The sequence below is a fragment of the Megascapheus bottae genome, chromosome 28, assembly GCF_031878675.1.
Source record: "Megascapheus bottae isolate mThoBot1 chromosome 28, mThoBot2.hap1, whole genome shotgun sequence".
NCBI lineage: Eukaryota > Metazoa > Chordata > Mammalia > Rodentia > Geomyidae > Megascapheus > Megascapheus bottae.
In genome coordinates this window covers 7,720,491-7,740,482 of record NC_143536.1, presented here as the reverse complement: position 1 = coordinate 7,740,482, position 19,992 = coordinate 7,720,491, and the positions used below count along the sequence as shown (strand labels likewise).

The 19,992-nt window shown below is 47.3% G+C and overlaps 1 protein-coding gene across 3 annotated transcripts in view; it reads right to left on the bottom strand.

Moving 5' to 3' along the window:
* Ccdc60 (coiled-coil domain containing 60) overlaps nt 1-19,992 on the bottom strand; it is a 96,406-nt gene that overhangs the window by 44,750 nt on the left and 31,664 nt on the right. For all 3 annotated transcript variants that reach the window (XM_090320222.1, XM_090320223.1, XM_090320224.1), the window contains exon 2: nt 12,541-12,620. In XM_090320222.1, the coding sequence (XP_090176348.1) occupies nt 12,541-12,620 (80 nt within the window). The remainder of the gene's footprint in view (nt 1-12,540; nt 12,621-19,992) is intronic.

The window sequence follows — 19,992 nt, the reverse complement described above, 5'->3', positions numbered from 1 at the left end:
GTAGGCCTGGGGCATCCTGGACCCCTTAAAAGTCTCCTCCTTTTTGCAGGTAGCCTGATGCCTTGGAGGAAGTATTCAAGTGACGGTTGTGTAGCTATGATGGGGCTGTGTGTGGGAGATTCAAGAGGAAAGCGAAGACCCTAGAGGGAGATGCTAGATTCCTCGTGTCATACACCTGTGATGGCTCACAGGGCCACAAGAGAGATGTGATGTGGTGTGGGTGGCCAAGTTCATGTTACAAAAGCAACACTTTGTAGGATAGAATGGAAGGAGGAAAGTGGATCGCTCATCTCTTCCATAGCCTTTCCTTGTCCCACTGACTCAAATAAACCAGAGCCGTCAAGTGGCTTAGCCATATGCTCTCTGTCATCTGGTTTCCCAACTGGACTTTCCTAGAGTCAACTCAGGCTCATTGAAGCGGTAAGGAAAAGAAAAAGGTCATCATTGATATGAGTGGATAGAATCCCTGAGAGCTATCAGACCTGAGATGAGATGAGAACTGCAGGTGGAAAGGGAGGACGATGGATAGGAATCTGTAGTTTCAACCAGTTCCATAGTTGACTTTTCCACATACTCATTTTAAGAGCTAGAGCCACACCGTTTAATTGGGAGGGCATGGGGTGAGGGAGATGGGGACAAAGCCATGAGAAGGGATATCAATGTGGGAGATATAATGTACCTACTATCTGGCGCATGTAACTGTAACCTCTCTATACATGAACCCGACAATAAAAAATAAATAAATCAATAAATTTTCTAAAAGAAAAAAAAAGAGTCCCTGTGAGCTGACCAAGAATCTGGGGTGAGGTATGAGCAGCAGTTCTTGGCTGCGTGTGTGCACACGCTTGTATGTGTAAGTGTATATAATATACACTGTTGAGTGTGCATATACTACACAGCCATTAACTTTGATTGTTACCCCTATTGTACACAGGGGAGTGAAGTTTAGGGGGGTTAGATAACTTGATCATGTTGGAACAGTGGTAGGTGGTAGAGCCAGGATTCAGACTCGTCCCAAAGCCACATCATGTCACCTGTCAGTCAGTACCTGGGATTGATACATTGGATCAACAAGGGGCAGCTATTAGAGTTGGAATTAGAGATGCTTCTTGTTCTGGGGATCTTTTGGAATAGAGCCAGGAGGAAGGGCACACCTGTTGAAATATATTTACAAGTGTTAATTTTGGAATAACAGGGTTTACACCGTCTGCTATTTTATTGTCAGTGTTACTTTGTGCTTGTTGGGCTGTAGGATGCATGAGTGACAGCAGCACTATTTCTGTCTCGGTGATATTTTGTCTGGCATCCCATGGGTTGTGCTCGAGCATCGTACCTGTGTTTTGAGGGGCTGTCTGATGAGCTTGTAGGCTTCCTGGCTTTTAATGTCATGTTAATTTGTTTTAAGTGAAAGTATAGCTAGCCACAAAATGTTCATTACCATTGCAGAGATGATACGGGCGGCTGGAAAGAGTGATGGGTTGTAGATGTTGGCAACTGAAAGCCCTCAGAACAGTTACAGGGAGGCTGGCTGGGGCAGCGTGGAGTCCGTCCGCCTGTGTGTTGAAGGCCTGGTTCCCTGGGTCCACACTGTTGGAGGTAGTGGAGGCCTTGAGGCGGGGCCTCGTGTGACGTGGATGTCCTCCTCTTCCTTTCTTTCTGCTTCCTGGGTGCCATGAAATGACGAGCTTCCTCACAGTGTGCGCTACAGGTCCCGAGCGCAACAGTGCAGAGCATCCTGGGCCTGAAATCTCCAAACAGACCAGCCAAAAGAACCCTTTCCTCTTTTTAAGTTGATTGTCTCTGCCATTTTGTCAGAACAAGAGAGAGCTAACTAACATGTTAGCAGTACAGGAAAGGCAGAGTCCCAGATAGTGCCAAATAACACTGAGACTTGAAGAGGCCTGACTGAAGTGTACGATGGAATTCATGCCCATCTAAGCATTCACAATAGAAGAACAGAATGAAAACAACCAAGAGCTCTATGAGGAGTTGATTAGATAAATGATGGTCCATTTAAAAAATATAAGGGATCATTACCCATTGTAAGATTGCTGTGGTCTATTTTTATAGGATTTATTTTGTCTTGGTTTTTTGACATTTCACTCCAATCACCAACATTGTAATGTTTGTATGAATATTTGATATTAAAGAATTATTGTTTCTTTAGCTGTGGTAATAGCCTTAATAGGAGTCCTTGTCCTCTCTCTGGAGTTTTTAAATTATTTACAGATAAAATATATAGTGCTTTGAAATAATGTGTAAGTAAAGAAAATTAGCTGAGTAGATAATCGCTCAGCTGACCTTAGTAATTAATATACATATGAGGTTTCATTATACGATTCTGTACAGCTTTGTATTAAACATTTTATGCTAAAATGTTTTTAAAAATGAAGTCACAGGTGCACATATATTGAAACTGTGGAAGATATTCTTAATATTTTGCCAAGAAAAGAATAGGCTACTAAGTAATATATTCAGAATGGTTCTTTTGAAAATGCACGTCTTTTTATATGTATGCCTAGAAAATCATTGAATGTTGTGGTTTAGTTTTGCCAGAGTATATTATTTATATACTGCTAAAAGTTCTATAAAACATGAGGCTTCAGAAACTGACAGCATCTACTGATGTTGTGAGACAATTCCACAGTCCAGTGGAAATGAATTCATACATTCAACAGCAACAGAAGGACGCGAATGTCCACAGAAGCCCTGTTCACAACAGCCCTCTGTGGCATCAACCCACATGTCCACCAGGCCCAGGATGGGTAAGTTTTGCTGTGTCCACATGATGAATGTTACACAGAAAACAAGACAAGCTCGCATGGGCCAATCTCAGAATCGTAACACCAAGTAAGGAAGCACTTCCATTCATAGGAAATCCAGGGCAGGAGAAGCAAAAGTACAGGGTTAGACGTCACCATGGGAATTTTCTTTCTGGGCTGTGGTGGTTGGGGTTAGGAATACTGGAAAGTCTTGTGGGCAGTTGTGGTAATGTTCCTTTGCTTGACATGGGTGTGAGTTGTGTGGGTGTGTCCATTTCATGAAAAAAAAATCTGTGGACGTAAGGGCCTAATGGTTATGTATGCTTTCCTGCATTGTGTTGTATTTCAATGGAAAGTTTAAGACAGTCACAGAGGTTGTGTTAGTCGGCTTTCCAGTATCAACTTAAAAGAAGAGGTTTGCTCGCGTTCATGGTTTCAGAGGTTTCAGCTGCTTGGGCCCTGTTGCTTTGGGCCTGTGATGAGACAACACCTAGTGGCAGGAAGTGCCCTGTGGAGGGGGAGTCAGAGAAGCAGGGATATAAAGAGAAGAGATCCAGGTCCCAATGTCCCTTTTAAAAGTACACCCCCAGGTACCTAACATCTATTTTTTTTTTTGGCCAGTCCTTGTGCTTGAACTCAGGGCCTGAGCACTGTCCTTGGGCTTTCTCAAGGCTAGAGCTCTACCACTTGAGCCACAGCACCACTTCTGGCTTTTTCTATGTATATGAGGAATTGAACCTGGGTCTTTGTGCATGCTAGGCAAGCACTCTACCACTAGGCCAAACTCCTGGCACCTAGGTATCTAACTTCTAAATAGATGCCACCTGTAAAGGTTCTATCACCTCCCTTAGGACGTCAGACTGCAAAGCCTTTCACACATCAGCCTTGGGAGGGGCACTGAAGATCTCAACCCACAGCCGTGTCCTCTCTGCGTGGTGGACTGGAGCCTTAGCGTGCAGTCCATTAACGTAATGGCTCTCCCAGCACTCCTCACAAGAGGAGATTTAAACTTCATACTGAAATTGAGTCTTTACGGTGTGGTATTTGGAAGGGGTGGGGTGGGGTGGGATTTGAACCCAAACAGCATGGCTCCAGGGCAGCATGGGTTCACAAGATAAACCTGTCCTCTGCCTGCTCACAAACTCTGTCCCTTAATGATTCAGCCAGCTGCTTGGCTTTCGGGGGGGGGGCGGGGAGGGGGTACATCTAGCTGTCTTTGGTTCTGGTCCTCTCCTCAGCCTGAATCCTAGAAAATGCTAATTGAGGATTCTGAAGCATATTTACTAAACACCAAGGATGTCCGAGGCACTGAAACATAGAAAATGCATTAGTAAGCAAAGCAGATATGGTCCCTGTTCTTCCAGAGCCTTTAGTCTAATGTAGGAAATGGACATTATTCAAATAGCCAGCCAGAACTGTCAAACCACGTGCATGAAGGGAGCCGTTGAATGTGGAACAGAGGCCTGGGGTTCAGACACTCCCTGTTATCTTGCATACGGTGATTCATCTCTCTGGGCCTGACATCCTTACTTGGGACACAGAGGCCTTACACTGGAGCCTCAGGTCCCAGCGTGGCTTCCATTGATTGCTACATCTTGCTTACCCATGAAGATCAAGGTTAGCATTAGCTTCAGTGGTTCACTTACAAGCCCTAGCTCCTCTTCTTCTGGACACATATTCCAGTGGATGCTGGAGAGTGCCAACAACACTCTCTCCCCTCCCGATGGACGCTTTGCTTTTCTAGTCGCTGTTGCTGGCTGAGGACTCATAGCTCAGCCTTTTCCCAGTCCAGGAATTTCCCTCAAATACTGGGGGGGGGAGGAGGGGGGAAGCCTGTATCCCATCAGCAGCTCCTGCAATTTTACTGAGGTCTCATCCTCTTGTTTCAAAGTGGACATGTGTAAAGAGCTATCTGGGCTCTGGAGCACTTTGGAGGGAGGTCACCCAAAGAGCTCTCATGATTCTCAGCTCAGCCTCTCCCTCTGCCCAATGCTGCTTCCCGCCTGACAGGTGCCTTTTCTACCATACTCCCAAACTAGCAACTTGCCGGCATGTCTCCATCTTGAGCTTTGCTTCCTGGGGAAACAGACCTACAATAGTTAGTGCAGAAGTGATCCTGCGGGTCACTTGTAAAAGGGATTTGGGAGCTGGCCTGGTCCCCATCCAACCATCAACCAGGATCTGATGTAGCAGGGGGATGAGCCCATGGGCACTGGCCCAAGAGCCTGTTCCCAGCTCCATGCTCAGTGTCCTCCCATTAGTGGTTTGAAATTGGCCATCATGGGGCTATTTACCCCAGGGAAATTGGCATGCGATACTGATGGAGATTTATTTCTCCTCACTGAAGACCCAGAGAGTAAACGCTGAACCAGGGTCCTCCCCTAAGAAGCCTGTGCCCCAGATCTGCTGCTGCAGTGCAGTTATCGCCTTCTCCAAAGGTGAAGCGGGACGGGCTACCAAGGAGAGTGAGATGAGTGCGAGAACTCAAGTCTGTACTTTACAGGGACCTAGTTGCTGTGGTGAGGGGAGCATGGATTGAGTGGATAATCATTGTCAGCAATTGTCTCCAGGAGAAAGAAATCAATCGGAATCTTTGAAGGACTGTTCTCCAAAGCGACCCACTTATTATACAAAGCAGGTGGATGACAGAAGCAAAAAAAAAAAATGATGGTCGGGATTGGATATTGTTGTGCTGTCCAATCCCCTGTCCAGACGGAAGAGGTGGATAGAGTGCTGCCTGCTGAAGGCTGAGTCCCTTCCTTGAACTGCATGGGTGCCAAGGTGGGACTTCCTTGGGCTAGTCAGCCTGGGGTGTCCTAGAAGGAGCGTTTCTACTCCCACAGCTCCCTTGGGGATTCCCTGAGGCCTCTTCATGGACCGATCACAGTTTGACTTCTGTGCTACCTGCCTGCAAGCTTGTCGCTCACCGCCTGCCTCCCCAAACACCTCTTGCGACATATTCAGTGCATCAATGGATGCGTGTTTACTTTTTTTGGGGGGGGGGTTGAGTGTGTCCTCATTGGGCTGGACACCCAAAGGCACCTTTCTAGTTTGTCATCTGGCAAGAAATGGAATCCCCTGCTTTAGTAACAAGGGAAGGCCTGGCTGATACACTTAAGTAGGTTCTTCTACGACAGGACTTTACAGGTCTTTGAACTACTACTGTGAATGGAGGAGCTCTGAGACGGGAATACATTTTATAGCGTGTCTGAAATGACATGACTTGCAGAAGCCTTTTCTCCACAGTCCATTTTGTAGGTTACTCTGAGCAATATACACTTGTAAACTTTGGGCAAAATTGACTTGTTTTCTAATGCAGCAAAAATCCAATGGGCTCCTTGAAGTCAAGAGCTCCCTCTGCTCATATGCGGGGTGATTTTGAAGCTGACGGAAAGTATGATAGTTATCCCATGTTGTCAGTATTCTATCTCGGGACGTTTTCTTGAGGACCTTCGCTGATCTGGATCTCTCACTGGTAAAAGAATGGGCCAGATTCTGACTTGGGTGTCTCCTTCTCCAGTCTCAGTCTCTCTCCTCTCCTCTTGTATCTCATCTTCCCCCTTCACACACACACACACACACACACACACACACACACACACACACACACCTACAAAAAGGCATTGTTCCCATTCCACACAGAGAAATGGAAAGATTCAGAGATAGAAAAAAGAGCAGTGTCTCTTTGTCTCCAAAGCCTTTGTACTTGGTGGTCATCCATGAGTATTTGTAGATTCTGAGGACAAATAACATGAAAACAACAAAGCTCACCTCTTGGCCCCTCCCTTGGGGAATCTCTTCCTACATTCCTCACCTGTGTTCTCACAGATGTCACAGGGAAACAGCCCTGTTATCTCCCACCCCTCGCCCTTCATGAGCAAGCTGGGCTCATCGAGATTGGATTGTTTGCTCATGGTCACCCATAATCCTAGCGCATAACTGGTGGAGTTGTATTTGAATCTATAGCTGATTCCAAAGCCAACAGCAGACTTTCAGCTATACTTTGTGAACCTTTCAAGCCTGGCTATAAAACAAAAAATATTGCTTTGCCATCTGGGAAAGAATTTCTGAAAACAAAAGTTTTGTAGAAACCTGTATACAACCTAAAGTTCAAGAGTTCAGGATACTTTGATGTTTAACATTTCAAAATGTGATCCTCTGGTCAAGTTCTTTATTTTATTTCATTTTATGTGTGTTGTGTGATTCTCTGAGGCAGTGCAAGACACAAAGAAAGGAATAAAACAGTTATTTTTTTCCCCTCCATGGAGTGACTTGAGGAAAACAGAGAAGAAAACTTGCCCTAAAATGATGGGTACCTAGAGGTATCAGAGATACACAGAGACATCAGAAACAGAGAAGAGATGGAAAGAGCCCTCGGGTCACTTCCGAGATGATAAAAATGCAATTAACTTGATCCAGATTCCTCTGGCCCATAGCAGTGTTCCTTCCATTGGGCATGTGGCTGTGTTTATCAGTTCTTAGCTAAGGACACAGGTCACTTATGCGTCTTTATGAAACACACGGGGACTCATTAATGACCACTTGCTGGCTGCAGGGTGCAGGGAAGCCGTGACACGAATCTCTTCCTCACTGGTACAGTTCAGAAGTTTTAACCAAGGCCTACAACCCTGGCACCGACAGGCATCTAAATCTGTGATCTTAAACAATTTTGGGGATTTGAAAGCAGCCAATCTGTTTGAGGGCAGCAATATATATATTTCTTTCTCCAGCTGTTTAAGTTCACTGATTAAAACCCAGCCTTATCCATAAAGGCATCTGAGTTGAAGTCTGTTCTTTCTGATCTCTAACTTAAAACCTCAGGTTGAGTTAATAGGATACCAGTATAGATTCCAAAGTTGCCTTGAAACATGGAGCCTTCTAAATCAGATATATTAATATAATTTAAATCCTATATCACAGTTCTGATCCTGGAGTGTTGGGCTGAGCTGAGATCAGATTTGGGCACTAAAGGAAGTAATGCTGAAATCCATTAGTCATGTCTGTCAAGGGCACAGGAAGGATGTTGCATTGGCCTCATGCCTGTTATCCTCACTGATGATTTCAGTTCACTGAAGAGTTTCATCCATTATCTCAAAAATGATTAGAAGCCCACTTTACCTCCCAATCCAGACACAAACAATGCTTCAAAGTGCGTGCCATTAACATTATTAAATATTGTTAACTCATAAAATAGCCCCACAAGGGTGAAAGTCTTACATTTCCTATGGATTTCTCTCTTCTTTGTGAGCTAGGAATCATCTGGTCTGTGTGCTCGGCTGCTGAGCTGGCCCACGGTGGGAGGGTTTATCCTAGTTACACTTTTGGGAAAGAGCCGGATGTGGACAGGTCTCCCCAACAGCAGAAACTCCTCGAAGGAGAGGGAATCTGGAGATAGTTTTCTCTTTAGAAAGAACTGAGTCAACCAGACTTTTTCTCACTGCAGGAGAAATTTAAGACATCATACTACACATTTCAGCAAATGCAGGTGGATAGCCAGCACTGTGCTGGACCCAGGGACTGACAGGACACCCCGACTCTGTGGTAAGACCATGTGACAGCAACCCTGGAGGGCGCTCATGCAAGCCACAGCAGAATGGTGCCTCTCTCAAGAAAAAGATTTTTTTTTTTAAAGGAGCTTCTTTCTTTGCTAAACATTTCCATTTGTTTGCTTATTTTTGGTACTGGTTCATAGACTTGGACTCAGGGCCTGAATGTGGACCCTGAGACTTTTAAATTTTTGTTCAAGGTTAGTGCTCTACACTTGAGCCACAGCTCCACTCCCAGATTTTTTTTGGGGGGGGCGGTGATTAATTGGAGGTGATTAATCAGACTTTCCTGCCCTGGGCTGGCTTTGAATTGTGATTTTCAGATCTCAGCCTCCTGAGTGGCTAGGATTACAGGTGAGAGCCGCTTGTTGTCAGGCCCCTTATTTTCATTTCATTGCCTTGCTTCTGCCAAGAGCAACTGGAGAGTGCCATCTCAGATTTCCTAAACAGGTGAAGAACCCGCACCTAGCTGGGCCTGCCGGGGAGGTGGAGAGCTGTTTGTCTGGCTTCTCTATTCCAATGATTTCTATTGCAGATCTGCAATAGCAAGTGCTGGTGGCTTTGGAGGAAAACATGTCACTGGCTTCAAGAGTGGGCCAAGTGGGCTGAAACAGGGCCCCGCCAGCGCAAGATCGGCAGCTCAGTTCATTACATGCTGCTTAGCGCCACCAAACATCTGGCGGAACAGGCGAGGAGAAAGCAGTTAGAGTTTTATTCTTTTTAGCATCATGTTCAATTGGCCATGAAGCCAGAGATGGTGCAATTGAATTATAAGAGGGCTGGAGTATTAAATAAAAATCCAGGAGAGAGTCAGGGTGTTTGGCTCAAGGTGGGCTAGACTCTAATAGGAAGTGAAACAGATTTTAACAAAACATAAGTGGAAAAGACAGCATCCTCTTTGCTAATAATTAGGCTCATTTGATCCTGGATTTGGACTCAGGTGTATATGTATGGCGAGATTGTGGGTCTCGTAGAAAGAAGCGACTTCTCCTTGGGAAACCCTGGAGGAGATTTGCGGATTCTGTAAACATTCATGAGATCCGGGCACCTGGCCAGGTAGAACAGTGCATTGCTGTTTTCTAGGTTTATTGCTCGTGATTTTGCTTTTTGGCCATTTAAAAAATTCTCTTTCATGCCTAGCATGGCCTGATTATCTAGTGAGAAAGTTAGATTCTGGCCTGTTCTAGAGCCAGGGTGGATGTGTGTGGCAGAATTCTGCTTGCCAATTCCAGGGTGACAGAAAAGCAATTGTGTCCACATCGCTTTTCTTTTTTTATTCTTTTTTTTGGGGGGCCAGTTTCAGGACCTGAACTCAGAGCCTGGGCGCTGTCCCTGAGTCTTTTTGTGCACAAGGCCAGTGTTCTACCACTTTGAACCACAGCACCACTTCTGGAAGAGTGCCATGGACTTTTCTACCTGGGCAGACTTGGATCCAAGACCCTCAGATCGCAGCCTCCTGAGTAGGTAGGTGTGTTACCCGTGTGAGCCCCAGGTACCTTCTCCAGTCTCCTGGGCTAGTGGAGACTTCAGCCTTCACCCTTCTCAGGGCATTGTTCCTCATGGTCTGCCAATGAGTGCTTAACAACCAGCTCTCAGAAGAGCAGGGTGGATGATTTAGGTGGGATAAATATTCCCACCATGACTGAGCTCGAGCTTCAGTGTGACATTCGTGAATCCAGAGCTGGGAGGGGATCTGCTGTACCCCTCTGTAGTTTTCTGTCGCATCATCAATCATCTCGAAAGGCTAGATGACAGCAAAACCCATTCAGGCATGGGGAAAGGCAGAGGTCTCTGCTATTTATGATCTGTGTCTTCATATAATTTATGCAATTATAGACACATCATTAAATTTCCAGCAACTGCTCTGCCCAATAAATGGCTTGCACATTTCCTCAAACTTCAACAATGTGTGAGCTGGCTCCCTGTCTCTTGTGAGCCTCCCTGGGCTGGAGCCGCCTGCCTTGGGCCGGCCTCTGCAGCTTCTATAGATCCAGCTGTCCTGAGCATCGGTGTCTTTATCAGCTGTTGGTTGGCAGGAGCCAGGCATGGCGGAAGATTCCACTTCTGGCTTTGAGCTAGGGCCTGACTTGGGATCCTTTCCTTCAAGACCGTCGGCATATTCAACTGTTTGGAATGGACATAGTTTAAGGGCTGTGCCTGGCCCGTCCCTGTTCTGATTGATGGGTGCCATGGGGAACCGCTGATGTCATATTTTGGAGGACAGCTATGCTCATCACTATACCACAACGCCGACTGATGTCGTATTTTGGATTTCAGGTCAGACCCAGCTTCCCTGGAACGCATTTCAAACATCACTGTGAAACAGAGTGCAAATGCCTCTTTTCAGGCTCCCCCTCAGCCTCTTTCTTTGCTTCCTGCTACAGCCAGCCGTCCCCTCTAACTCATCCTGGAGCCCTGGAGACCCCTCTGAGCTTGGTTGTAGACATGGCAGAAGCTAATCTATCCGTAAGTCACAGAGAGTCCTTGTGGATCTTCATCTTGGGTTTGGAGAGCCATATGCAAATGGCTTCCTTTAACTTCAGTGAGACTACATGCAGCCCCACTGGCCTCCCCAAGCTGGGAACATGGTCTGGCAGGATTACTTCAGCAGAGATTTTTACATGACCAGACTTCCAGGGGCCGGTAGATGGTATGGCCTCTCGGTGGAGGTTCATGTCTTCAGGGTCTGGAGGCTGGGAGTTGGAGGTCAAGGTATTGAGAGGGTTGGTGGCGATTGTTTCTCCTGAAGCTTCTCTTCCCTGCATGCAGACGACCAGCTTCTTGCTGTGTCTCCTCACGGCTCTTTCTCTATGTGCACAAACTTGATGTCTCTCCCTCAATCGACACTGGTCAGAGTGGAGTGGGATTCTGCACTTCTGTTTTCATTCAACTTTAGTTAGCGCTTAGTGGCTCTAACATCAAATAAAGTCACCCTGGAGATTAAGTCTTCACAATAGATTACTCCCCCCACACACACCAGAGCCAGGGGAAAAAGAATACAATTCAGTTCATAACAAGAATTAGACAGACACTTGAACGGTCTAAATGAGTATGTGCTTTCAGTATTAAATACACCAGAGGCATTGAAAAATTACTCATTGTTTTGGTGGTAAAGAATAAAATGAATTGATTTTTTAAAATCCTGATTACATGTTCATTGACAGTGTTTGGGATCTATTAGGTTAAATTATATCATTAGAATTGCTTTTGCATGTCTCTTTGTACCTTTAAAAAACAATGTGGCTTGTCAAAAACTTGAAATTATATCTACAGCTCATGCCATGTTTCTATTGAATAGCAGCTGTCTGGAGGTTCTCACTGAGCAGGCAAATCCACCTTGTGTATTAAAGGAGTACATGCCACCCTCTCCTCAGACCTTTCCCACCTGCCCCATGGGCCTTGTAACCTCTTCCCTTCCCTCAGCCTTTCCCAGCCCCCTCTTGGGTCCAGCTATCCCTTCTGTGGCGCCGTACAGAGGCACGGAGCCCAGGGCAGATGGAGCTGGAAGGACTTCCAAATCTGTCTCATTGTGTCCCTCGTGGCTTGGAGTGAGAGGTAACCCACATCAACTGTGTCCCCCTTTTCTCCTGTGCTGAACGAGTCTCCAGCTCTTACTCTGCCTCGAGTCCCTTTGCCAAAATCCCCGGTTAGGATCCTGTCTTGGATCATTCCAACTCTCAGGACAAAGACAGAGGAGAAGGAAAAAGAGCCTGTCTCCCAGGCTTGCCAACCCCAGTTTGCTCAGGGCACTGGGGAGGTGAGGGGCGGGGAAGTGGGTGGGGAAAGGACTCTCACGGCCCCAGGGAGCCAGTTCTACATCCTCTCAGTTCTTCTCACAACCCCATTTTATGGGGAGCAGAGACCTAGGCAGGTGAAAACCCCCTCGACATTACCAGCTGGCAGCATCAGTATCTGATCCCCAGTCTGTCTGACCTGCTGCGGCTATTCCATGGGCTGGGGGTAAAAAGGGAAGGTTTTTCTGGAACACATGAGAATTCACTAGAGTTGAGTACAGCCCAGGAAGGATAGCTGAGGGAGATCCAAGCAGGATACCAGCCTGAGTGAGGCTGCCGGGGGAGGTCTGGTTCAGGGACACCCCTTCCCCTGCCAACGTCCAACCAAGACAGAGTTCCTGTTGTCTGCTTTGTGTGGGTCATCCACAGCCTCTTCCGACAACCCTGCACCCCTATTATCACAGGATTCTGGGGTCGGCCCTGGTGGGGTTCACTCACCGACTTCGAAGCAGGTCTTTCTTGAGGTTCATTATTTCCTTGTCTATGTAGTTGATGCTCTTCAGTGGATTGTCTTGAGTCTGATGGGAAGACGGGGAGTAAGAGAGAAAAAAAGGAGTGTGAATCTGATTGTATCCCCTGGAGATGGGGACGGAGGCCCTTGTGTTCACTGCAGTGTGTAGTAGCCAGCTTTCCATCACTACAGCACACGCCTAGATACTCAACCTAGGAAAAGGGTTCTTTTAGCTCGTGGTTTGCGAGGTTTCAGTCCGGGATCCATGTTGCCCTGGGTCCGTGGTGTGGCAGAGCATTGTTCTAGAGAAAAATTGCCCACCCGGAGGCCAGGAAGCGAAAGAGAGAACAAGGAATGAGGCTCCCACCATCCCAGGACCTAAGGACTTCCCACTAGCCCCACCTCCTGAAGCCCCTCCCCAAAGCACCCCACTGAGGTCAACTCATAGCACCCATCACTACCTCAAGAGAGGCCCTGAGGTAGCTCGGGTGTGGCAAGGGCCTCCGACACAGCTGAGTGTGGAAAAAGAACTCAACCTCCCCGGGCCTCAGTTTCCTTGATGGACTGGGGGAGTCATTTCTACTGTTGAGTGGATTAAATGACTTGCTAAATTCCTGCCTTGTAACAAGCATTTAATAATCAATAGAGACTTACTAGCTTTACACTTAAAGGAAAGCAGATAATTAAATGTTAAAATAATTATAACCATCAAAGTCATCGGCTGCTGACTGAAAGCACTGGCTCTGGTCAGGAAAAAGGCACACGTGTGCACCCCCCTTAGCGCCACAGCAGGACTTTTAGGAATAGGTCTTCTCTACAATTCATGGGCGTTCTTCCCCCCCTCCCCCCGCCGCCTACCCCCCTGGCCTTTTCAAGACTTTAGGTGAGCACATCAATCCATAATCAGGGGTTGATACATGGTCAACATCAGAGCCACTTTTCTCAGCCCCCATTTTAGAGAAAGACAAACCACGTGACAATGGAGCTGAGAAAACAACGGCTTCTATGCAGTTACATCATAGTGTGGCACACAAGGATATCGTCAGAGTGGCGCGTTGCTCCTGCAGCAGTGCTGGTACAGGCAAACCTATTGTGCTCCCAGTGCTGTTAAAGCAGAGCTCAGCTGGGTGCTGTGAGCCGGGTGGCTCCTTCCTATAACCCCAGTGACTCAGGGGGCTGAGATCTGAGAATTACGAGTTCAAAGCCAGCCTGGGCAGGAAAGTCCATGAGACTCGTCTCCAGTTAGCAACAGAATACCGGAAGCAGTGGTATCGCTCAGTACGTAGAATTACAGACAGCATTTGCTGCTTGACAATAAGCTGGCACCTTATTGGTTTAAGTATTCACTCTACTGTACTCTCATGATTTGAGAGTACACCTTTCTACTATAAAATGTTTACTACATGATGGCTATGTTGCCAGCAGCCCTGCACGCTTCGTGTTTATCCGACTGTATCATTTTCTCCTGTGTTTGATTGAGCCTGGAGCGTTTCTGTTCATCATGGCTTCAAGAGCAGAACACATACTCATTCACACACACAAGATCATGTAACCTGGGTGTGTGGCTATGCCATGTAGACCTGCCTTTCACAGCAGTGCAACAGCAAGAAAAACACTAACTGTCCAGCAGTAGGCATCGTGGGTCAAAGTCAGGTCTATGCACGTGATACTTTACGAATTATTGTTCTGACTTAATGTTGCTATAGACACTTATTCATGGTTGTTGGGAGCTGGCAATGGAATATAATTTTATGTGAAAATTCAAGTTATATGGGCCGGGAGTTTGGCCTAGTGGTAGAGTGCTTGCCTAGCATGCACGAAGACCCGGGTTCGATTTCTCGGTACCACATACATAGAAAAAAGCTGGAAGTGGTGCTGAGGCTCAAGTGGTAGAGCTCTAGCCTTGAGAAAGTCCAAGGATCAGTGCTCAGGCTCTGAGCTCAAGCCCAGGACTGGCAAAAAAGAAAAAAAGAAAAGAAAATTCAAGTTATAAAATGAAGAGAAATTTGATCATAGAGAGCTTTAAGATTTATACTAATAAGATCTATAAAAATTTCCTACAAATGATGTGTTAATTTGTTTGATCCATAGCCAAGTATATGTGTAATCATAGAATAACCTAAGAGGTAAATAGAACAAGTCATTAATAGAGATGTCAAACCAGGGTGTTTGAATTGTAAGTAATTAAACTAACTTTTTGCTTGGCTTATTCTTTTCCCTATTTTTCTGTAATTTACATATATTAATTCTAACAAAACAGTAATGTTCTTCATGTTTGTGCAGCAGTTTTGAACAATTCTTTTGATGCAGGGAAAAATATAAATGTTTAATGCTGATTTTAAATGGAGTTGTCTAGGGGAGTCTGGAATGGTGTAAGTTAATGGTTCATTTTAAGCCACTGTATCAGGCGAGGTCTGGATGAGAAGCTGGAGCTCATGTGGAATGGGGATGGAGTTGGTACAGGAAATTTAATTCTGGGGAAGAGTTTCATCAGTGTTGGAAGAGGTTCCCAGAGGTTTCCCCACTGCTTCAATGCATATTCAAAATGGAGATAATTCTCTCTTAAAATCATTATAAAAACCAATTGTGTCAAGTCAGCTCTCTGTCACTGTAACAAATCCTGAGAAAGTAACACTGCAAAGGGGAAGAAAGGCTTATTTTGGGCTCAGTTTGGACATTTCAGTCTGTGATTGAATGGCCACCTTCTCTGGGACATGAGGTGAGGCAGCAACATCGCAGAGCTGGTGCAAACACACTCATCTCAGAGTGGAGAAGAATCTCACGATTCCACGGAGGCCACACCCCAAAGACCTGAAGACCTCCCACTGAGGCCACGCCCCCAAAGACCTGAAGACCTCCCACGGAGGCCACGCCCCCAAAGACCTGAAGACCTCCCACGGAGGCCACGCCCCCAAAGACCTGAAGACCTTCCACGGAGGCCATGCTCTCTGAAGCCCCCACACTGAGACCACATCCCCAGAGACCTGACAACCTACCACTGAGCTCCATCTCTTGAAGGTTCCACTACCTCTCAGTGGCCCCAAGCTGAGAACCCATGCTATTAGCGTGTGGGCCTTTTGAGGAGAAAGGGTCTAAACTATAGCTGCCATGTTTCTAGGGTGTGCAGACCCTTCACCCTTCTCCCAGTTTCTTTCTCTGGAAACTATGATGTGTTCCGAACCTTTGAGGGCCATTGCTTCCTCCATCAAAGATTAACCCATCCAGGGTCCCACTTCTCTGGGGCAACACATCTTCCTACCAGGCAGTGCATTTCCCAAACAACCCCACCTCCCAGATTTTATTCTGGCTGTGAAACTGACTAATAGAACTTGTAGATCAGGAAGAGATTTCTTTTTTACATTTAGGATAATCTAATCCAAGTGTCACCTCTGTGATGTTTTTCACCCTGTCACTCCTCCCAGCCTGGTGACACCAGAGCCACCTTGGGGACTGTTGGCTTTGATCTCCTTGTCCTTATCCCTCCTACGATGTGTCACTCCATGAATATGTCACTCCAATGCAGTGCCCATCTGTAATCCCAGCAATGGGGGAGGCTGCAGCGGGGATCAGGTGTTCTAGGCCAGCGTGGGCTACATACCAAACTTGTATGGGAGAGAGGGAAGGAGTGACAGGAGGGAGGGAGGGAAAAATCATGCTTTAATATTGCTTGAACCTGAATACAAATGCAAGCTTTTCCACTCCATGGTATGTCAATGTACTTGTTGCACAGTAAAATAATAATCACAATAAGATGAGAACGAATCCTCTGCTCAGGACTTAGGAGGGAAGAACCTGGAGAAGCAAGGGTCCCCAGAAAGGAAGCTCTTGCTGTTCCAGTCCTGCCTCTGTGTCCGAGCTCCCCTCCTGGTCACTGGAGGAATGGACAGGTCCGTTATTAATTACAAAGTGGGAGACATTATGATACGTTCTGGTGGACACCGGCTGACACACCCTGGCTACACTCTGCCTCACCAAAGGTGGGGCAAGCAGCGATGCTGTACCCCCGAGGCCACACACAGGGGCCAGCCTTATGTCACTCCTCGGTGGTCTCCGTATTCCTCTTTGGTGCAGAAGGAAACCCCACTTTCCAGCCGAGCCACTTATTCAAGGTCACGTGGATACTAAGTGGGGACACTCAGCACCCTGTTCTTGTCCCCGCTGCCTCAGCTTGATCTAATCCAGGGGGTCGGAGCACGGTGCCTCAGCCTGATCTAATCCAGGGGGTAGGAGCACAGTGCCTCAGCCTGATCTAATCCAGGGGGTTGGAGCACGGTGCCTGCTGCTGGCTTTTTGAGATCCGCTTGGGTTGGAAGGGAGCCGTGCCCTTGTGCTCACAGCTGTCTGTGGCTAGTCCCCTGCTCTGGCAGCAGATTTGAGCATTCCCTAGAGCACTGGTGTCACAGAGCCTCCAACGCTGACTACCTTTGTGTGTCAATCAGAAAACAAAATAAATCAAACCTAAGAAAGGAAAAAGTTCGCTGACCTCAGAGCTAATTCACCATTGACGTTGTTCCCTGAGAGAGCTCTCAATCCTGTTGTCCTTCCATCTCTGTAAGTCAGCCCCACGCTCCCGCAGGCCCTCCCTCACTGGCCCTCATGAGGACATCACACACAGGACACCCAGTCCCCTCCCCGCCTCGCCTAACAGGCTCTCAAGATGCTCCTGAATTCTCCAAGTCCAAATCCTTCCCAGAACCATACACTTCCAAGTGGGCCCAGTTCTTGCCTTCTGCACTGTCATACCCTGCCTCTCCATCCTCATCCCGATGGCCTGCCGGCCATGTCAGCCTCCTTGAAGTGACCTTCATGTACCAGGCTCTTTCCAGCCATAGGTCCTGTTGCTGTGTTTTCCTGGGAAGCTTGTAAGCCATTTGCTTCAACTTGTTAGCTCTGACTCGCCTTTAACTCTCCTTGTTTTTACTCCTTGAAAGGGATCATATAAGGGTGTTCAGGTTGGAGAGAGACACCATTCACACTTTAGTCTGAGTGGAAAGGAGGGATGGACCCCCTTACCCCCAGTGAACCAAGGATCGCAGCATTGTCAGCATGGGGGAGTCTGTTTCCCCCAATAGGGGTAATAAGCTCTTCTACAAAAGGGAAAACCAGAGCACAAGAAGTTCACACAGATGACCAGCAGGCGCCGAGAGCCCAGCTCTGGAGTTTACAAACAACCCTGGAGGGTTGATCCACCATCTGATCTTGGTGCTACAGGGAGAGACCTCGTTGTGGCCCTGCTTGTTGTTTTAGTTCCTTGTGTCCTCAGGAGGTAGCCTGTTTCTGGAGCTGGAAGACGTACTTGAGGAGGGGCCTGGAGAGGCAGAGGCCACTCGGGGGATTCATCTTGGAGGGTTAGGACAGGAGAAAAGCCGGAGGGCCAAGGCTGAGACATCCCACACGCTTGTAACGGCTGATTTCTTGCTTTTCCCCATGTGGGGGTGCACAGTGCAGCCATGAGTGTCTGTGATTTTCCCATCTTGAATCCTAACTCATGCGGGAAAAACATAACCAGAGAGAGAGAACAAGATTTCCTTCCAAATCCTTCAGGGCATCAAGGCAATCCAACACCCACGCTTGGTCAGCCACGTCGCAACGCCGCGTCCTAACAGGAGGTGGCGCTACATGCCAGAGCTTTCAGGCCAGTCCTCCTTTCTCCAGATCTTTCTAAACTGCCTCCCTCTGCTCTCAACTTGATTGAAATGGAAATCCAGTAGCCCCCCTCATCTGCCCTGGGACTAAGTTAGCATGCTAGCAGCCAATGTGCTATGCAGTCAGTTAAAAAAAATAATCAAATGCATTAATCTCATAAGCTCTTTGGAAAGACTTGATAAGGAGAACTAGTGTGGCCCAACTATCAGACACGAGCAGCCTGGGAGAATCCATATGAAGGGCGGGGGGCCTGCCTTTCAAAGCCCTGCAGCAGCCCTGGGAGATGACAGCCTGCCTATTCTGCATGGAGAACCTTGCCAAGGCAGTCCTGCTCAATAATTACAATGGCACTTCAGTTCCAGGTGTCGCAAGATGCACTAGGTTGTAGAGGGCCAGGGCCTTGAGTGCCCCAAATGACATAATTTAATTCTTGTATTATGGCTGAGTAATACTCTGTGTGTGTGTGTGTGTGTGTGTGTGTGTGTGTGTGTGTGTGTGTGTGTGTGCTAATCTGGCACCTGCCACCATGAGCAGATGTTTGTTCCCAGCTGTCCTCTGAGTGATCATTCCCCTTGAAGGCGTTCTGGACAGGGCAAGTTTGCGAGTTGATGAAGGGGCTTTACAAACTTGGGATCAGACAGCAGCTGTGATCCAGGAGCCCGCCTTGGCCCTGGAAGGAAGAACAGAACGTCTGCTTCATCCGAGGCTCCCTCGGGCTGAGGAGTGGGCTGTGATTTGCATTTCACGATTCTGCTTAGATTCATGAAATGAAGAAGAAAGTCAAGTGGCTCCAACATAAAATCTCTCTTGCTATAGCCCACTTACCTTTCTGCTCTGTTTTGTATTCACATTTTCAATATCGTGCTCAGAGGCACTGATTTAAGTGGCAGTGCTTTTCAGGTCATAAATTGGGGTTTTTCTCTCACTCTCCTCCTCTGGTTTCCAGTCGTGCAGGGAGTGCCACCTTGCCAGTCTCCATCTTTGGTCTTCAGCACACGGCCAGGCAGAGAGTGGTTTGTTGGCAGTTGTTTGCTGAGCGAGTGAGTGGATGATGGAGGGATGTCACCCTCCAATCGCTGCTTCCCCCCCCCCAGCTTTTAGACTCAAGTTGGAGATAAAAACCTGGGGGGCGGGGGGGACCCAGTCACAGGTACAGAACAGAATAAGTAAGCTATCCATCCCGACAAGGTAAAAGACACCGGACACGCTGATAAGATCCGCACCTCTTCTCCTGCACAATGGGGAGCCAGAGATTCTCTCTAGAATGAACGGAGCTGGAAATGCAAGCATGACACACCTGTGAAAAGTTACAGAACTAAGGAGCAGGGGATGTAAAAACCGCACAACTTGCAGGGGGTTAGGAACTGGCAATGAGATGTGGGCTCGCCAGGGAGAAAGCCCCTGGAGTTGGAAATACACAGCTGAGATTCGCCAGGGGAAACTCGAGCAACACGGCCATGGGGCTCATCGGGAGACAGCAGAGAGTTACGGCTTGCCCGGTTGGGTGGCGGCCCAGAGGATTCTCCTTTCTAGGAGACTTCTCATGTTTTACATTAATTTTCTAGAAACTGGAAGCATTGTCTAGCACTAACTGGAATCCAATATACAGAGTCCCACTTGGTTCCTGTGGGTGGGGGGGGAAGGGGAACAGGAAAGGAAATCAACAAACGTAACCAGCGCCGTCCTATCCATCCTCATTTCAGAGTCAAGACAAAAATTAATTTGGAAAAGAAAATACAGCCGGGAGCGGCCTTAGCAACCTCAGGAAATTCAGGGAAATGTAATTGAGTAAG